The following is a 13,811-nucleotide window of genomic DNA, read 5'->3' as shown; positions in this document are numbered from 1 at the left end:
TTAGAGATGAATCAAAGAGCATGATTTTACATGGTCAGACTGGTTAAGCTGGTGTCAGACAAAATTAATTTTGGAAACTTATTCAAAATCAACAAAGTATGCCCTGATTACTGCACTGGTGATGTTGTTTATATCCCTCTGTTGTTCTGTCTTTTGTTTCATCAGTACCAGTCTGCAACATATGTGGCCACACCTCAGCAATACCCAGTCCCAGCAGGAACACCAGGCTTCTACCCAGGCACCAGCCCTGCTGAATATGGTACTTACGGTAAGAGGCTCTAACAGGGGCCTCACCTGACACACACACACACACACACACACACACACACATAAAAACACAAAACAGAGTGAGGAATTTATCTAATGAAGGAGACTTCTCTGGTCCTGAAACTGAATTACTTCCAGGGCTAAAAGAATCATAACCATGAAAGTAAAAAGGACATAGGACTTGGGTTATACATGACAGGAACAGCTCTGATGAGAAAATGGGGAAAGGATCTATAAAAACTTGCAGCATTTGATAAAAAGTTAGAAATCTATACATTTAAACATAAAGGTAATAGCATTTAAAAAAAATCATCACAATAATATTAGGCTATGCATCCTAGTGCAATAGAAAGACTTCTACCGTACGATATAACCCTCTATTGTTTATCCTTATTTTGATGTGTAGGATATTGGTAAAGCTCTGTTGCTCCACTAACAGCTCAAATACACCAGATCTCCTGTTGGGCTCTGCCCCATTGTGTGTTGACTATAGAAGTCACACAGACTGCATGCTCAGTCTGGCATGACTGACAGACAGCTGGAGTCGAGAGACCGTCGAGTTCTTCCCACTCCATTAATAAGTTTTTCTTGGTTCATGTTGGGCTGTAAAACCTCAAACCTGTTGACTCCTGGTCTGGCTCCACTCTTTATGTCCATTTATTGGTAAAGTCAAGCTCAATAGGATCTGGTCTTGACACTTTTTTTTTTGTTTTTTGAAAGTCACTGGTTGTTTTAAGGTAGTTTCCATAGACTGTATAATATAGATTCTCTGCATAACTTCCTGTCCAGCACTTCACCTGCCCTACGCTGAACTGAAGAGTTGCAGCTTCTGCGTCCAGCCAAAAACTGGATGGCTGCGCATATGCTGATACTTTCTGCAGCTGGACCACTGTAGCCTAATTCAGCTGGTTGAATCAACCTTCATTTGTTGTATGAACAATGAATGAAGGTTGATTTAACATTTTCACCCGCAAACACTAGTTTACAGCATGGAGGAGCATGGATGTAAACAACACTCCCTTACAGGAACTCTCTAGAACCAAAATCTGATATTACTCCACCTTCATCCACTCACAGCAAGACCACCCCAGAACACTTTTCTCCACCATAAACCGTTTGCTCCACCCCCCCTGCTGCCCCCCACACACACGAGGACCGTGACCGCTGCCCTAAATTTCTGGAGTTCTTCTCAGCTAAGGTGGACTCCATTCACCAGCAGCTTCTGTTACCCGCGCCCCCTCCCCCGGTGTGTCTCACCCTATTCCCCCCCCGCTCTCTCTCCAGTTGACACTGCACAAGTTTATAAATTGGTCTCTAAAGCCAAATCCTGTACCTGTTCTCTGGGCCCTATGCCAACTCCCTTCCCTCTGTTCTACCATCACTGACATTATCAACTCATCCTTAGTTTCTGGCACAGTCCCCTCAAGTCTCAAAATGGCCTTCATCACTCCCATCTTCAAAAAGCCTGGTCTGGACCCTGATGACCTCAACAACTTTCGGCCGATCTCCAACCTTCCTTTCCTCACTAAGATCCTGGAAAGAGCAGTGGCTGCCCAACACCATCAGCATCTGTCCAACCATGAGCTCTACAAACCCCTTCAGTCAGCCTACAGAACACACCACAGTACTGAGACCGCTCTAATCAAAATTACCAACGACCTCCTCATCGCTGCAGACTCTGGTTACATCAGTATCCTCATCCTCCTGGACCTCCCCGCTGCTTTCGACAGTGTTTCCCGCACCATCCTCCTCAAACGCCTCTCCGATCTCCTGGGCATCTCTGGCTCTGCACTGACTTGGTTTCAATCATATCTCTCCAACAGAACCCAGTTTGTCACCCTCCACAGCTCCACATCCCCCCCTGCCTCAGTCAACCATGGTGTCCCTCAAGGCTCCGTGCTGGGTCCCATACTCTTCACCATCTACCTGCTCCCCCTCGGCCAGATCATACGCTGCCATGGACTTAATTTCCACTGTTACGCCGATGACACACAACTCTACCTCAGCACCGCACCTTCCTCTCAGCTCCCCCCACAGTCTCTGGTCAACTGCCTCCAGGACATTAAAACCTGGATGACAACCAACCTCCTCAAGCTGAACAGCAGCAAGACAGAGCTCATGGTTGAGGCCCCCAAGCCACTGCTCCGGAAGGTTGGAGATCTCCTCCTCATCAGTGTTGATGGCTGTTCCATCTGCCCAGCTTCTGAGGTCCGCAACCTGGGCGTCATTTATAACCCCTCCCTTTCATTCCAGTCACATATTAAATCCGTCACTAAATCAGCCTTCCACCATCTCAAAAACATTTCCCGTTTCCATCCCTCACTACCGGACTCTGTTCCAGAAACTCTCATCCATTCTTTCAGTACATCCCGGCTGGACTATTGCAATGGAGTCCTGTCCGGGGTTCCTAGGAAAACCCTGGACAGGCTCCAGTATGTGCAAAATTCAGCTGCCAGGGTTCTTACTTGTACTAAACCCTGGCAGCACATCACCCCCACTCTCATTTACCTCCACTGGCTCCTGGTCAAGTTCCGCGTTCACTACAAGCTCCTCTAATCACCTACAAGTCCCTTCATGCACTTGCCCCCCAGTACCTGGCTGATCTCCTCTACTCACACACCACATCCAGGCGCCTGCGGTCATCTGACGCTGGTCTCTTCTCCATCCCGCTGACCAAACTTAAAACATTCGGCGACAGAGCCTTTAGTGTGGCTGCCACCACCCTCTGGAACTCTCTCCCTGCAGAAAACTGTAACTCTCCTACTCTGAACTGTTTCAAATCACTTCTCAAAACTCACCTGTTCTCCCTGGCCTTCCCTTTTTAAATCTTGTTAGTTTGTTCCCTCGATTGTGAAAAGCGACCTTGGGTTCCTTGAAAGGCACTATATAAATTTAAGTTATTAATATTATTATTATGATTACATTTACAGGGATGAGTCTAGATACCAAAACATGGTACCGTCACATTTTACGTGAAGCAGTACTCGATACTACAGGTGGAATTCGGTTGGTACTTATGAAAGTACCTAATTTAAAACCCATCACTACCTAAAACTCAACCTCTAAAACTGTTCATTTGTTGAACTCTAGTGAGCACTTTTGTTCTGAGCACACATAATGCACAAAATACAAATAGCACTTTTAATTGTTAAATGGACATACTAGAATTTTACTTGAAGCGTTTTATGTTATTGTTTATGTACTTATTTTACTTCTTTCCTCTTGTTGCATTCCTTCAAAACTGGATGTACTAGCTGATACTTTGAATGGTGTTTTTTCCACCCAATATCTGTTTTATATTATACTTTATCTTTCATATGGATGATCGTGTCTTCTGTATGAAATATGTATTTCATAAATAAATGGAGAAAAGAAAAGATAAACTTCATAGTATTTATGTAATTTAAAGAAAAAAATACTGTCTTGGGATATATATTCATCTATAATCAGATATAAAATTTTGTCTATATCGCACAGCACTATCATGGAGTTTGTTCTTTTCAGAGACTGGTCATCAAAAACTGGTTCTGTTAAACTGGCTTTTTAAAAGCTGAACTCTTTCGTCAGTGAGCATTTAAAGTAGCTTTAACGGCTTTATATTTTATTTTATCTAAAGACAGTGCTGCCATATGAACACCACATGTATGCTGTCCACATTGTGTGCTGTCACTCCCTCTAAAGGTGGCTAGTTGTCATTACACAAAAAGAAGTGATGATGCCCTGAAAACAAACTTGCTGACCCCCCACCAGAAGGCATGTGAACTATGTGTTGTCTTTGTTTAAACTGTAGCTCATCAGCAACAGAATGCACTGGCCTGAATACATGACTGTAAAAACACAATTCTTTCCCATTAGGCTTTCCATGCTGTGCTCTGTGCTGATCAGTGTGTGCACTCTGTCCTGCGTGCAGGGCTACTTTCACAGTCCCTCAGGAGACTCTGGACCATATAGTTGTTGGTGAAAATGAGCAGACATAAAAACCATGGCTCTGAAGCAGTTTTTTTTTAGGGGCAGATCTAAACTTAGTGTTTTGTTATCGTAACAACTAAACCAGGCATTTGAAGATTTACTTCAAACCTGCCGTGCTTGATCTCGGAAGTTTGGGTTTACACTTGAAGAGTATCTCACTTGGTTTCTACAGTTGAACGCTCCACCATCAGTGTGAATGATTTAGGAGTGGTGATAATAAGTGATTGAATTAACCATGATTATGTGATGGACGAGTGTGGATTCATTATTCGATTTTTAAAAACTGATTACATGCTATAACAGTGTCCTGTCAATCAAATCATAAATCAGGTGCATTTTATCCACCAAACACTTGGTGAAGTTACAGCTAAAACAATTAACATGTGAAATATTTCTATTTATTTCCTTCTTACAGAGGCTCGTCAGAGGTCTTTGAACATGTCTGCATAAAATTTGGCCATCACAGACTAAGCGCTAATTCAGGGGATTTCTGTTTCTTTTGCTATCAGAGAGCTGAGTTGCTATTTACGTTATGTCAGATATTTTTATGGCCACATGGGACATTATGTCCCATGTATTTGTGATGGAGGGTGTGTGACACACTGGTCACATGGAACAATGACCCTAAATAGCTGATCATGTGAAAGTGAGACATGGCTTCCAAAATCTTGTCTCTTCAAGAATTGTAAATCAGTATTGTTTTTTGGTTGCAGGACTGTCACTGAAAACAGATTCTAGATGATCCGTTATGAAGTTCCAGTCACTGCAAAAAAAACAATCCCAGAATATCCCTCTGACCCACCCACCAGACAGGGTTTTCGACACATGGGGCAGTGTCATGGCCCACTGAGTCCTGTTCTAGCAGTCAGGTGAAGACACATGCTCAAACACTGGTGATGAAATATGGGGTCTATTTTAGGACCGCCCTCCCCAAGCATGAGTGAGTCCTCATACAGCCCTCCTGCTGCATAATAGGCTGCAGGGGTGTTATGTAGGGCTGCAACTTATGATCATTTTGATAATCAATTCAGTTGAAATTGGGTGTAGTTATTTGATAGGGACCATGTACTTTAACAGTTTCATGACAGCATGAAGCCGTTTGTGATAGCGTTCATTCCAACCCACATGCAGCAGTTACTCTGCAGCCTGTTCAAACTTGAGAATCTATCAATAAAATGAAGATCAAAAAGTCCACAGTGGTGCAATAATGTAGCCCCACTATCATAATACACCTTTGTACTTTCACAGTGATTCCACAGCAGCTTGACAGTAGGTCCCGGTGTCTGATACAGCATTTTGTCACCCTACTAAAATAATGGCCTAAGTCATTTTTGGATAAAGATGAGTTTTCGGCTTAAATCATTTCTTGATAATGCTGGCTATCTCTGGTAAAATCGCTTAAGTCTTTAGCTAAAAGGATCATGCTCTTTATACCCTATTGGATAATGGCCTATGTCAAGAGGATGACTTAGGCCATTTTATTTCTAGCTTTTGTCAAAATTTTGGATTATTTAGGATAAAATGTGTGACTTGGGCAATTCAACAAGCTTTCATGATGGGGACTGCTTCAAGAAGAAACACAATCTGTAGTGCAGAAGAAGCTGTAAACATGATTCTTGAATTATAGGGTAAAATGTTGCGTAGTTATCTAATCTGTAGTTTAGCTACAAATTTAGCTATTTCTAGCCAGCTACCTATTCCTGGCTAGCCCACTTATTTCTGTAAACAAACATAAATGAGCACAAGGCAACGATACCCCTCAAAATTTTCTTCAGCACTACAGTTCTACAGTTTTATTTAGCAAACACTTTAGTCCAAAGTGACGTACAACACAAGCTAATATTTAGTAGACACAGAAGGGAAGACCTAATTAGTGCGACAAAGTGCTACAAGTTATTTGGTTGCAGGGGCTGCCATTAAGTGCCAGAAGATTTTTTTATTTTGTATTTTATGTAGAATAAAGTAGCTAACCATAATTAATTAGAGCAACAATATACTTCAACCTTCAACAACATTCAGTAATTAATACCGAAAATTCACTAAGTGCTGGGTCTGAGACCTCCTGACTCATTCTACCCCTGAGGGCAAAGAGGAGAAGGCTCAGATTAAGGGCCTAAGTGTTCCCTGGACAGATGAGTTTTCAGACATCTCTTAAAGTAGAAAGGTCCTCTGCTAGTCGTATAGAGTTAGGTAATTCATTCCACCATTTGGGCACACCAGTAGAGAAGAGTCTTTCTAGAGATTTGGAACCAGGCTGGACTGGGAGCCCCAGGCGCATTCACAAGCAAAGGGTAGAGGGCCAGTGATACTGTAGACCTGTATGAGGGACCTCAGGTAGGCAGGAGCCGTTCTTGTCAGTGTTTTGTAAGCCAGAAGAAGAGCTTCGAATTTGATTGGAGTTTAAGGCAGGTTAAAAGTTGCCTTAGTCACACTAGAATGTTAGAAAAATTGGCCTAAGGCACTTGATTCTTTAATCTTTAATGATCGACACACAATGTTCTATGCATGTCAACAGTCATCTACTGTGGAGGCCTTTTTGATTGAAATGAATGATTAATAAATACCATATGCTCTGTATCTGGTAAAGTTTTTTGTGTTTTCCTAAAAACTTGAAAAGATGACTTGGGCCATTGTTTTAATAGGTCAATGATTTTGGGCACAAATACATACACTTAGATGTGCACACACTCAAAAGTGCTGTCCCTCTTTGTCTGCACCTTTGGCTAACAATGGGCCTCGTTCACTAATAAATGCGTAGAAATGTTTGTACTCTGCGCACAAGTTCTGTGTTTACGCAAAATCACAGTTGGGTTCATAACACATCTGCACCAGCCAATTTTCTCCTCTCCACTGTGCAAATGTTAGTGAATCATGATCATTCAAAATTGATGGGCGCACGCCCAAAACCTGTAATCAGCATACTCCACACCCCAATTCATCCATATAAGGACATCTGTTCAATGCCTCAAGAGTAGGTGCCCATAACCTCGACGTCTGCAATGCCATCGGACGCCAGAGGGATGTCCCCCTCCCCAGGAGTCTTTATGAGGTCATCAGTAATCAGCGGGCGGTCCTGCCTGCTGTGGGGGATCACAACGGGTATCCAAAACATAACCCCACATTAAAACAGCTGCTGAATATTTCTTGCAAAAAATAAGTCCAAGTGATCAGTAAAGTTGTGTGGGCCTCATTTGCTCTGAAAATGTATTAAGTCATGAGGAGAAGCAGTTATTTCATGTCTTCATTCAGTTTACATTTTGAAACATCCTTTATGACCGACCTCCGTTCGAGACGCTGCATTTACCATTCCCATCCATTTAACTAGCATCAAAACTGATTTAAAAACGCACATTGTGATTCTTTGAATCATTAAAGTATTTGATTTAAGATTCATTAGTGTATGTATCACTTGTGTGTACATATGGTCTGAGGAGGTTCTTCATTTGTTCACAGAGTAAGAACAATTTTAATTAAGAAAATATTGATAAATCACAGATTTGTGCATCAAACGTTAGTACGCAAGATTCAAGCACAAATTTATGCATATGTATTGTTTGTGAATAAAGCTCAATAATTCTGTTCTAACCATAAACTGTAAAAAACTACTCCCCCTGGTGGCTGGCCACAGTATAGGTCAGAAATCCGGCTCCCCAGTCGTTCCAGATTGGATGTGGTCAAACTGAAAAAAAGTAATACACCTGGTAGAAATGTTTTTTACGTTCGATTGTTGTGGTGATTTGAAGATATTGTTTGGCTGCCTTGTATTCAAGTCCTCTTTTTTCTGAAATATTTAGTTTTCATTAGTTATAAGAGGTTAAAAAACTAGGTTTTATGTTATGTTTAACAATGATTGACAGCTGACGTTCTTGCATTTTTTTTTAGAGGATTGTAAAATATTTTGAAAGGGAGACCCAAAAAAAGATTTGACTCTTAAAAGAAAAGATAATTGTTATTTTTGTCACCCCACTCCACTCAGATTCTCTTAGGATTCCTCACAGTCCTTACTGCACAGGCTCTGGCTGCACAACTGCTGCCAATGGCTGCGCCTGTGACGGGGATATTTTGGCTTCAAAACCATATAATGGTAAATGGCAGAAACACACTGTCTACTCTATATACAGTCTATGATTCAAACCCTGTAACAACTCTGTTACTACCTCTGATGCTGCAACAGCAATAGGTGGACTTTCTCTCAATATCACATCTGGGCCGTTCATATCAAAGGCAAGATGTTGCAGGGGCACAAAGTGGCAGAGTAAAATGTCCCTATTTACATGCCTAAAGGCATGAATACCATATCTTTAGTTAGATTAGAAAACGGTTAATTTTGGTCTGGATAGCTCATTCTATTATTCATATGAATAATGTGTGTACATTTAACTCCAGCATTATGCAAATTTTCATTATCAGGCCTGTGTTGCCTGTGTAACATATTGTTTGTCCAGGAGGCTAATGGTCCTCCTCAGCTCCACCTCTTTACACGTGTTTAGATGGATTAAAAAGAAGGTTGAGTAAGCATTTCCAGTGCAGTGACTGTTTGGCTTCCTCACACCTCTTCTGAAACCAACAGGTCATGTTTTATAAAGAGTAGGGTGTGTATCTCACCACTTGAGCAACACTCTGTTGAGCTGTGAACACATCCTTGGACTTAAAGAACAAACAGTCTATGGGAAATGTGAGGTATTAAGGGTAAGGGATGATTAGATTAGAAAAAAACTGACTTGTTCCACAAAACGATTGTCACTTAATGCAGTCCTTTTCCTAATCAAATATCAAAACGGTTATCTGTCCTTAAATTGGTTTGACATCTGTACATTTTCTTTGCTGTTTGGCAAGTTTAAGGATTGATATCTGGAAAAGTAACTTTAATCTCTGGCACTGAATCTTTCTCAGGCATAATCAGCTAGCCTGAGGGGGCATAACACCTCTTATTAGTTTCTGACTTCCCTGTAAGCATGGCTTACTGGAGAACACAGTGAGCAGGGGGCCTTAAAAGCAAATCTGAGCCGCTGTGAATGAGAACTGAATAACTTTGCCTGCCTGCCAATACTCTGCAGAGAGACAGAGGGAGGGAGAGGAGGAAAGTGAAAAAAAGTGAAAGGCATGGAGGAATCAGGAAGGTCAGAGGGAGGAGCCAAACTGAGACACGCTGGAAGAGGGTGGGCTGAGCATTAAAAGAAGTCATTCTGAGAGGGCACCTGTAGAGAGGGCTGGAAGAAGCTAAAGAGGGGGTTTGGAAAGAAACCCCCTCTTCTTTTTTGTCCTGTACATTCACAGTTTTGCATCCAGCAGACTTTCAACATGGGGAACCGAGGGTCTCAAGCAGAGCAGCAGGACTCTGAGGGTAGGTCTTTGTACTCCCTCCCCTCTCATTTCTAATTGTCCTGCACTTTACTAGGTTGTATCTGGAGCTTGATGTTATATAGTGTTTCAGCTCTCTCATGAAGAGTCTCATCCTGCGTTCTAGGTGTCCAGTTTTGTGTTTGCTCCTTTTCTCCCTCTCTCTCAGTCTGTCCGTCTGTCCGTCTGTCTTCCCTCCCTTTCCCTCTTGCATACTCTCTTCCCCCAGCCAGTGTGGGGTTTTGACTATATTTAGGCTGTGCTGCTCCCAGTCAACAATGCAGACTCAGTAATGTGAGTTAGACTGAAATGCATGCAGAGAGGGGGAGTGAGGCAAGCAGGAGCTCACTAAACGCCGAGCTAAAAGAGAGGCTTCTTCAGTCAGAGGAGTTTTTTTTTTTTTTTTTCCAGCCCACTTCTTTGAAAGTGAGCAACAGCTGGTTCTGAACTGTAGCTGGGGCCATTTGCAAGGCCAGGTAATACCCCTAAATGGCTGGATGTCTTGTTGACATTATTGACTGTGTGGGCTGATGAATGTTCTTTGGACTTGTAGTGACTTTTTTCCTCCTGGCCAGGTCGGCAGCAGCTTTCTTGACAGTTTTATTCAGGTTTCAAATATTTCCAGGCTTTAGAGCAGCAGGAAACCAAAGCAAGGACTCTGCGGAGGCTCAGACTGCTGTGTCATGGTGAAGGCCTACCTGCAGGGTCTCTCAGGTGCCATGTCTGCTTCTGGGGCTAGCTCTCAAATACAGCATCGAGATTTTGAGTCAATGCTGCCTTTCATTTTAGGGCAGTGATATCTGCACAAGTTAAATTCTACTTGTTGATTGAGTTGTATCGCTTCAAGAAATGTTGATGTTCACATCAGCCATGAGTAAAAGGTGGAGAGAAAATGAAGGGGTCCTAGTTTGTGTCAGTTTGGATTAGTTTAAGGACAGTGACCTGATGCTTGATGTCAGTCATCCATCAGACTTCAGACTGTAGGAAGCACGTGGTGAAAAATCTCAGATCATTTCATTGGTAAAGAAAAACTGTGGCTTTATCAGTCTGATATTGATTTACCAGATACTTTTAATTGGCATGAAATAGGTCTGAAAGTGCCTTTGAGTTTTGATCTGTGTTTTTGCTTGAAAAAACGATTTAAAATAGTAAAAATAGTCACAGAGACAATGGGCCTCATTCACTAACAGTGCGTACGCACAGATTTGTGCTTAAATGGTGTATATGCACATTTTAAGCACAAATCTGTGATTCATCTAAATATTCTTACTTGAATTTATTCGTACACTACAAACAAAAATAGATCTACCTCAGACCATGCATGTACAAATGATGATGACAGACTTTCACAGAAAATGTTGACACATGCTCGTTTAAGTTAATGCACAACATATTTAAACCCCTCTCAGTAAAAGAAGAAAGCCTTTTATAGAATTCATCAATAAAAACTCTGATTTGAATGAATGTGTTAAATAACCATGAAACTGACGCATTTTCACCCTTATCATAATTGAAATATTGACTCTTAAATTAAATACTTTGTTTACAAGTAAAAAGATGACAATGTACATATTAAAATGTCACATTTCAGATGTCAATTAAATCGTCGACCACACCCACCAATGCACTAATTCATGGCAACAAGCAGTGCCATGTGCCATGAATTAGCGCATCCGTTGCCAAAACCACTATAGAGCCCTATTTATGGGCATGCATTGAGCAAAATTGAGCGCAGTTTATGATCCAGAAAATAAACAACACTGAAAAACAGCCCGGGACTTTGACTCGGCCCAGCCCACAACAACGGGACACATCGGTAGACTGTCAGCCCCCCGACAGCATCGGCTATCAACAGACCGCAATCTTTAAATCCTCCAACAATGCTGTCTGGCACTGTCCCCCGTTCGAGCAGCATGATTGACAGGCAACTCTGCCACAGCCTGATCTGCCCTGCCCCCTCTCTCTCATGTTGCGTCCCACCGGCCCACCGGTCCATCGGCCCACCCGGGAAATCCCCGGTATCCCCGTACGCCAGCCCTTGTCGGAGATCGTCAGAACATGTTGGAGGAGAGTGACGAATGGCTCAGCAGCCGATTCCGACTGCCAAGACATGTATTGCTGCAACTCTGGGATTCCCTGGAATCGCATCTAAGCCACCAGACACACCGATCTCACCCAGTTCCTCCTCAGGTCCAAGTCCTGTCCACTCTAGGCTTCCTGGCAACAGGCACATTTCAGAGAGAAATAGCGGATCTGGCTGGGTTTTCACAGCCTTCCTTGAGCCGTGCCATCCCGAAGGTCTTAAAGGGCATCATTAGGCAAATTCCCAGCTAAATAAAATTCCCCTATAGCGAACAAAGCCCGGTGGATGTGAAGAGGGGGTTCCATGAATTGAGTTGAATGCCAAACAACCGTTGGAGCAATCGACTGCACCCATGTGCGCATCAAAGCTCCATCTGTGAACTCCATGCAGTTTTTGAATCAGAAAAATTACCACTCCATCAACGTGCAGGTGATCTGCAATGCTGATTGTCACATCCTAAATGTTGTGGTCCGCTGGCCAGGAGACACTCATGACTCCTTCATTTTAAACAACAGCCCTGTGGGCATGCGTTTGGAGGCAGGAGCTCTCAGAAATGGATGGCTTGTTGGTGAGCATATTTTGTTGTATTATATTTATCAAAAGTCTCTATCCTATTTGTGCTAAAATGATGTTTTTTTTGGGGTGACCGGGAATATGGCCTTAAAACCTGGCTTATCACTCCATTTGCAAATCCTGAAACCCCCCAAGAGGTGCGCTATAACAACATCCATGCCCACACGCGTGCCATAGTAGAGCGCACATTTGGGCTGCTGAAGGCTTGTTGGTTGTGTTTGGACACAGCTGGTGGCAAGTTACTCTACACCCCCGATAAAGTGTGCAGGACAAAGGACCTCCTGCTGCAATTCAGGCTCGAGCGTCTGTAATTGAGGTAAGTTATAGAGCAAATTTCAAAATGCAAACTGAATGAAGACATGAAATAACTTTCTTCCTCTTGGAATTTCAAACATTTTCTGAACAAATGACACGTACAACTTCAATGTTCACTCATATTTTTTATTTCACAAAAATGTTCAGAAAATCTTTTAATGTGTTGTTCAGATCCTGGATGCCCGTGGTGACATCCCTCACAGCACCCAGGAGAGGCAGCTGATTACTGATCACCTCATCGGTACATGGGCCTGTTGACGAGGCTCCTGGTGAGGGGCGGCAGGAGTGGGCTGTGGGGCTGACGTGGGCAGTGCGGACGTGGACGTTGATAGCGCCGCCTCCTCCACCGCAGCATCACCCGGGGCTACAAATTGAATTGTTTATTCTGAGTAATCAGCATTTTCATTTGAATAAAAGTTTTTTTCTGATTGATTAGCACTCATTAATTACAATAGCAGCCAACTGCAAATATCGATCATTAAATGACTGACCATTCGGTGAGGGCTGAATCCCTTTGCGTTCACCCTCATTTCTGGAACATATTCCAGATATAGAGGTGTCTCCAATAATCGCTGCCATCCCAAGATCCTGAGCCGACAGATCAGGTGGTCCTCTCCCTCCTCCAGTTTCCTTCATTTTTTTCTGTTCCAGGAGTCTTTTCTTTGCGTCCACTTTGATATCAAACCACTTCAAACTTTTTTTATTTATAGGGCACTTTTCATGCTTTAAAAGCAACACAAAGTGCCTCACAGAGGCTAAAAACAACATAAGAAAAAGACAATCCAGACACACATTCGCAGGCAAACACACATACACACCTACTCCCATACACATTCATACTAACTGTAAATCTAACTGTAAATAAAGACCCAGGCATCGTTCTTATTTTGCATCTTCACTCCTGCCGTAACACTTCTGAAAAGTATTGATTTTTTTTTTTCCACCTCCTCAAGAATCACCTCGATTTCAGCCGAGGTGAAATTCTTCTGTTTTCTGCCTCTTGGGGCCATCTTCAGTAACTTTGTCCTTGAGCTCTCTCGTTTTGATGCACCGGACAGATGTCCTTATATAGGTGAATTAGGGCATGGTAGTATGCTGACTGCAGATTGCAGGCACACGCTCGTCAATTTAGAATTATTCTAATTCACTTATATACGAAGGTGGTAAGAACGAAATGGGCTAGTACGCATGTGTCATGAATCTGACGGTGATTTCACGTATGTCCTGATTATGTGCGCAGAGTAAGAACATTTCTATGCAAATA

The 13,811-nt window shown here is 42.6% G+C and overlaps 1 protein-coding gene across 3 annotated transcripts in view; it reads left to right on the top strand.

Annotated features, from left to right (window-relative positions):
- The window catches only part of eif4g1b (eukaryotic translation initiation factor 4 gamma, 1b), a 73,678-nt gene that overhangs the window by 29,326 nt on the left and 30,541 nt on the right, over positions 1–13,811 (top strand). For 2 of the 3 annotated variants that reach the window (XM_074679127.1, XM_074679126.1), the window contains exon 8: positions 166–268. In XM_074679127.1, the coding sequence (XP_074535228.1) occupies positions 166–268 (103 nt within the window). The remainder of the gene's footprint in view (positions 1–165; positions 269–13,811) is intronic. The other variant, XM_074679128.1, reaches the window with a different exon arrangement.

The sequence above is a fragment of the Halichoeres trimaculatus genome, unplaced genomic scaffold (assembly GCF_033239565.1).
Source record: "Halichoeres trimaculatus isolate MK-OKI-2021-1 unplaced genomic scaffold, fHalTri1.1 fHalTri1_scaffold_9, whole genome shotgun sequence".
Classification (NCBI taxonomy): domain Eukaryota; kingdom Metazoa; phylum Chordata; class Actinopteri; order Labriformes; family Labridae; genus Halichoeres; species Halichoeres trimaculatus.
This window is presented reverse-complemented; position numbering and strand designations above follow the sequence as displayed.